General features: G+C 34.5%; 1 protein-coding gene across 7 annotated transcripts in view; it reads right to left on the bottom strand.

Annotated features, from left to right (window-relative positions):
• Positions 1 to 948: 948 nt before the first annotated feature.
• The window catches only part of Ptgr2 (prostaglandin reductase 2), a 42,241-nt gene continuing 37,189 nt past the window's right edge, over positions 949 to 6,000 (bottom strand). For all 7 annotated transcript variants that reach the window (XM_048798964.1, XM_048798965.1, XM_015493783.2 and 4 more), the window contains 3 exons: positions 4,884 to 4,971; positions 4,074 to 4,113; positions 949 to 2,393 (listed from right to left, as the gene is read on the bottom strand). In XM_048798964.1, coding sequence (XP_048654921.1) covers positions 2,317 to 2,393; positions 4,074 to 4,113; positions 4,884 to 4,971 — 205 coding nt within the window. In that variant the 3' untranslated portion in view covers positions 949 to 2,316. The remainder of the gene's footprint in view (positions 2,394 to 4,073; positions 4,114 to 4,883; positions 4,972 to 6,000) is intronic.

The raw sequence follows: 6,000 nt of genomic DNA, 5'->3' as shown, positions 1-6,000 counted from the left end.
CCCCCGCCAGCTAAGGATCTATAATAGAGGGAAACGAGAAGATTGCTCCTTAAGCATTTGCCAAAGCTCTCAGTGAAGAGGCCCTTGAATCTTCACCACCCGAGAAGGAAACTTGTAGAATGAAGTTCTGCTGTGCATATGGGACGGGGAATTGAGTCTCCTGTAGAATTTTTTTTAGAGATTGTTAATTTCCCTAGAGGCTGGGTTGCAAATATTTTTAGTACGTAAAGAGCTCTTGGATGTCCTGATTGGATGTCACCACTTTATTAGAACTTTGATTTGACTGACTTCTTAAAATTACTAATTTTTTGAATATTCACTGCCATGCGGAAGAATAAAAAACAACTAAAATAGTGACTGTGAAAATTAAAGGAGTTCTCTTTAAAAAGGCATTTCAAGGTAAAAGATAAACCAGGCACATATAAATGGGTGAATGATATCTTTAGGCACACGATGTTCCAAGGAAATATAATTCCTCTTTTTGGATAAGCAGAGTTTGAAGTACCAACGGGATATTTACTTGAAGGTAAAGATCCAAAGCTCAAGTAAGAAGTCAGGAAAAGAAGTGTAGACTTGGGAGCTATCAGCATACAGAGAAGAGATAAAACCCCTCAGAAAAGAAAATGGTAGAGGAAAAATATATAAAAGAAGAGAAGACAACTGAAGTTCACTGGAGTGAGTGATTACCAACACAATTTGAATCTACTTTTACTAATTTCACATTCAAAAATACATTGGCAGCAGCGCAGCTACCCAATAAAGCTTAGGCAGGTGGAACCCAAGTTGGAGAGCTGCCTCTGCAATTTAGACCTCATCTCAGACAAAATAAAAAGGGCTGGGGATGTAGCTCAATGGTAAAGCACCCAGGGTTCAATTCCCAGTTAAATGTGTGTGTGTGTGTGTGTGTACACACTGGCAGTGTGTAAAACAGGTTACCATACACAGAAAAACATCTTCAATTTTATTGTTTCAAAGGGTTGGATACAATTAATAAAACAAACTTACTTAGAGGTGCATCAATATAGGTTTTGAACATTCATGATTACAACCATTGGTTAATTTTCCCAGTCAGTCCTGTTGTTTTCTGAAGCCGTCTTTGTTTTGATTTTGGTTGTTTTAGGTGTTCTTGTGCTGGGGACTGACCTCAAGGTCAAGCAGAGTTGTGCTACTGAGTTACACCCCCAAACCTCCTTGTTTAGTTATCTGAAATTCCCAGTAAGTTTATATCTACTTGCTCTCTAATCTTGACAACTATTTGTCAATATTTGCACACTAAACTAAGATTAACATATGCTTTTATCAATGTATAAATTGGGTTTTTAGGGCTGGGGATGTGGCTCAATCGGTAGCGTGCTCGCCTGGCATGCATGCGGGGGTTCAATCCTCAGCACCACATACAAACAAAGATGTTGTGTCCCCCGAAAACTAAAAAATAATAATAATAAACATTAAAATTCTCTCTCTTTAAAAAAAAATAAAATAAATTGGGTTTTTAGACAGTATAGTGAATTATTTGGCAAAACATTAATAGATAATCCTTTGGATTAAATCCTGATCTCTGGGTCTCTCAAACCAAATAACTTCAGCCATTTATTTTCTCATATCACTCCCAACCCAAAACCTCTGTTTTCCTTTTGCAAAAACTGTTCCACAAGCTCTGAATCACACCCAACCAACCCTACCCTGCAGTCCTTACATACATATCATACCATTTAGTCCTGTTTCCACCTACAATATGGAAAGGCCATTCCAATTCTGTTCTTATTCCAAGTTTCAGTTTAAGAATCATGTGAAGTTTTTTTTCTCCAGTCCAACAAATGTTTACTACATGCCTCTCATTTCAAATAGAATATTCTATTTTAAATAGACGTTATTAATTTTTAAAGATTTATAAATTTGATGCATTAACAGTTGCATCAAATCTCCAGTAACTTCAGAATGTCTGATACAATTATGTCATACATGTTTTAACAAAAGAAAAATGGATCATTTTAATTTCAATATTATTTTAGGTAATGTTAGATGTAGAGTGCACACATGATATTAAGATATAAAAAAGAATTAAGTTATGTAAGAAAATATTCTTCTGATCACATTCAAATCAAGAGCTATCTGTACTTTTTTTTTTTACAATACCTTTATTTTATTTTATTGTGGTGATCAGGATTGAACCCAGTGCTTCACACATGTGAGGCAAGCGCTCCACCACCGAACTACAACCCCAGCCCCCTGTACTTTTTTTTAAAAAAAATTTTATCTTAAAAATCTTTGTGTAAGGTGGAAAGAAATATGTGTGATTTTTCTTGAAGATGACAATTATAGAGAAATATCTTTTGAAATACAAACTATCTGTTTTCCGATGTTACCCCCTGTCATCATGGACTGGAATGCAGCTGGAAAGAAAAAAAAAAAATAGATTATCTGAAAAGATAAATGTTACCATGAAACTTGTTTATCAAGAGGTCAGACATAAAATTAGTTTGAATAACTTATTCCAGGATTGTAATATTAAGCACAGAAGGAAACTGTCATGAAAAGAAAGGTCAAGTAGAAGTTAAAGAAAAACTAACCCAACTAACTGTTATTATACCTAAACTGAGTTTACATCAATGTTTAATGTATACAGAGTCTAAAGATTGGTGGAAAATAAATATGGGAATTAATTATCAGCAAAAACAATTTTTAAATAACTGTCAAAAATTTTAGAATTGTAATCAAAAAGTTTTTTAAATAAATAAATACAGTACACATTTCTTATGCCAAATGACTGGGTTTTATGTTTAGTATACATTAACAAAATGTATTAAAAATTTTTTCTGAAAAAGGAAAACATCAGTTTGATTTAACCCTTTTCAGTTAAATGAACAAATCAGAATATTTTTAATTTTTTTTAAATTTGTCTTTGTTGCTGTTGATGTATTTTTATTTGGTGCTGAGGATCAAACCCAGGGCCTCGCACGTGCAAGGCAGGTGCTCTACCACTGAGCTATAGCCCTAGCCCTAAATGAGAATATCTTAAATCTATGTATAGTGGGCAAAAGTTAAATATTGACAATTTGCTTAATATAAATTGCCCCAGAAGCAGCTAATCTGAAAAAGTAACCTAAAGCCTAAGTAATTTTCACAATCCTTACATTTTTTATAAACTATTTGAGATGTGATAACAATACCTCTTAAATACCACTAAGTTGAACTCACATAGATCTTGATTACAATACTTATGGAAACCTAGAGTATGGTTTTACAGGGAAGAAATAAATGATTAAAAAAGGAGGGGCTGAGGTTGTGGCTCAGTAGTAGAGTGCTTATGTGTGAAGCACTGGGTTCAATTCTCAGCACCACATATAAATAAATAAAGGTCCATTGACAACTAAAAGAAATATATTAAATAAATAAATAAGGAAAAAAACAACAGGTATGGTGGTGCACACCTGTGATCCCAGTGACTCAGGAGGCTGATGCAGTAAGATCATAAGTTAGAGACCAGCCACAGCATCTTAGTGAGATCCTCATCAATTTAGTGAGACCTTGTCTCAAAATAAAAAATAAAAAGGATTGGGGATATAGCTCTGCGGTAAAGTACCCCTGAATTCAATCCTCAATATTAAAAGAAAAAAAAAAAAACAGGCAAAGTGGTGTATGCCTATAATCCCAGCTACTCTGGAGACCAAAGCAGGAGGATCTCAAGTTTGAGGCTAGCCTGGGTAACTTAGTGAGACCTTGTCCCAACAGAAAAAAATGAAAATAGCTGGGGATGTGGCTCTGTGATAAGAGTGCCTCTGGGCTCAATTCTCAGTACTGTAAAAAAGAAAGAAAAAAATCTGGTCTGGGGATGTAGCTCAGTGATACAGGACTTGCCTAGCAGGCATAAGACCCTGATCCGTAGCTTTGTCAAAAAAAGAAAGAGAAGGAAAACAACCAACCAAAACACAGTTAATATTGATTCAGCCTAGCAAAACTAAAAATTAAGAAAAAAAGAAAAGGGGGAGGAGACACCTGAGAAGTAGCATTAAAAGAAAAAAGAATATTTTTGCTGAGCACATGTATATAATAAATAAATACATTCGTCTTACCTCCCATGTTTTCCAATCCATTTATCACAGTCTCCTTGATCTGTAAATTAAAATAGTAGTTTTAGTATTCTTTAAAAATATTATTTTGTGATAATGGGGATAAGCCCTTTTTATTTTGAGATGGTCTTGCTAAGTCGCTGAGGCTGGCCTTGATTGCAGTTCTCCTGCCTCAACCTCCTAAGTAGCTGAGATAAATTATAAGTACCCGCCACTATACCCAGCTATACGTCCTCTTCTCAAAATACACACACACACACTCATAACTGCCAATCATTTGTGGGTTTCAAGAACATCAAGAGAACAAGGTCAGGATCTCTGAATCCCAAATTAAAAATTTCTGATTTTCAGCCAACAACTAAGAAAGACATCAGAGTATCCATGGAGAGTAGGTGAGGACACTAGGATGTGCTTATATGACTTTCTTGGAAAGGAGTCTCCAGTACATGGTAGAATTCCATAAATATTTTTGAATATTACTAATTTATATTTTGGGAAAACTATTGATTTTGTAATATAATCCACAGAAAGTGAAACAGTAAATTTTATATAAAGTTAATAATAAGAGGGTTTCTTCACAGTTAGGAGTTTACAATCATCAGCAAGGTAAAGATATTTAGTACACATTTCTTTTGTAGGAATTTTTTATAATGAAACAAACATGTTTGAGGTTAGGTGCAGTGGTGCATGCCATAATCCCAGCTTTTGGTATGCAAGATAAAGGAAAAAATGTTTGCTATAATATAATTTAAATAATACAAAAGTATATCAAGTAGCAGGAAGAATTATAATGATAAAAAATAGAAGTACTACCTTTAGCTTTCCTTCTTTAAACCACTGACTCAGTTGAAGAATGCCAGGCTCAAATTTATCCTTATAATTTAACACCAGAAATCTTTCCCTGTAGGGGAGAAGAAAAGGATAATGATCAGAGAACAAGACAGGAGTGAGAGTTCAAGATGAAACCATTCCAGAACTCTAGTAAATCTGTTAATCCTTAAAATATTAGAATTAATCACACTGAGTTTGGTCAGACATAATTTTAGGTGTATTTACAAATGTAAGTATACTAAACTTCTACTGTTTGTGTCTGCTCAGCATCTACAACTCCATTTAGCAACAGTTCTGTGATTTTTTTCTTTGTAGATATCTTCCTTTCCCCATCCTCTCTTGACTTAACCCAGCTCAGTCAAATCCAGTAAGTATGAGTTTTCAAGGAGCTAATTAACCAAAACCTAAATATTAAACTAGCTTAAAAATAGAGAGCATTAATTTCAAGGATATATAAAGAATTCAAAAAACTCCAAAAAAAAAAAAAAAACCCAAATAACCCAATCAATAAATGGGCTAACGAACTGAACAGACACTTCACAGAAGAAGAAATACAATCAATTGACAAATATATGAAAAAATGTTCAATATCTCTAACAATTAGAGAAATGAAAATCAAAACTACTCTAAGGGCTGGGGATGTGGCTCAAGCGGTAGCGCGCTCGCCTGGCATGCGTGCGGCCCGGGTTCGATCCTCAGCACCACATACAAACAAAGATGTTGTGTCCGCCAATAACTGAAAAATAAATGTTAAAGTTTAAAAAAAAAAAAAAAACTACTCTAAGATTTCATCTCACTCCAGTCAGAATGGCAATTATCAAGAATACAAGTAATAATAAATGTTGGCAATGATGTGGGGAAAAAGGCATACTCATACATTGCTGGGATTGGAAATTGGTGTAATCATTATGGAAAGCAGTATGGAGATTCCTCAGAAAACTTGGTATGGAACCACCATTTGACCTACCTATCCCACTCCTCAGTTTATACCCAAAGGACTTAAAATCAGCCTACTACGTTGATAAAGCCACATCAATGTTTATAGTGGCTCAACATACAATAGCTAAACTATGTAACCAACATAGGTGTCCTTCAACAG

The sequence above is a fragment of the Marmota marmota genome, unplaced genomic scaffold (assembly GCF_001458135.2).
Source record: "Marmota marmota marmota unplaced genomic scaffold, marMar, whole genome shotgun sequence".
In the NCBI taxonomy this organism is placed as follows: Eukaryota; Metazoa; Chordata; class Mammalia; order Rodentia; family Sciuridae; genus Marmota; species Marmota marmota.
The sequence above is the reverse complement of the archived record's forward strand: the minus strand, read 5'-3'. Positions and strand labels throughout refer to the sequence as shown.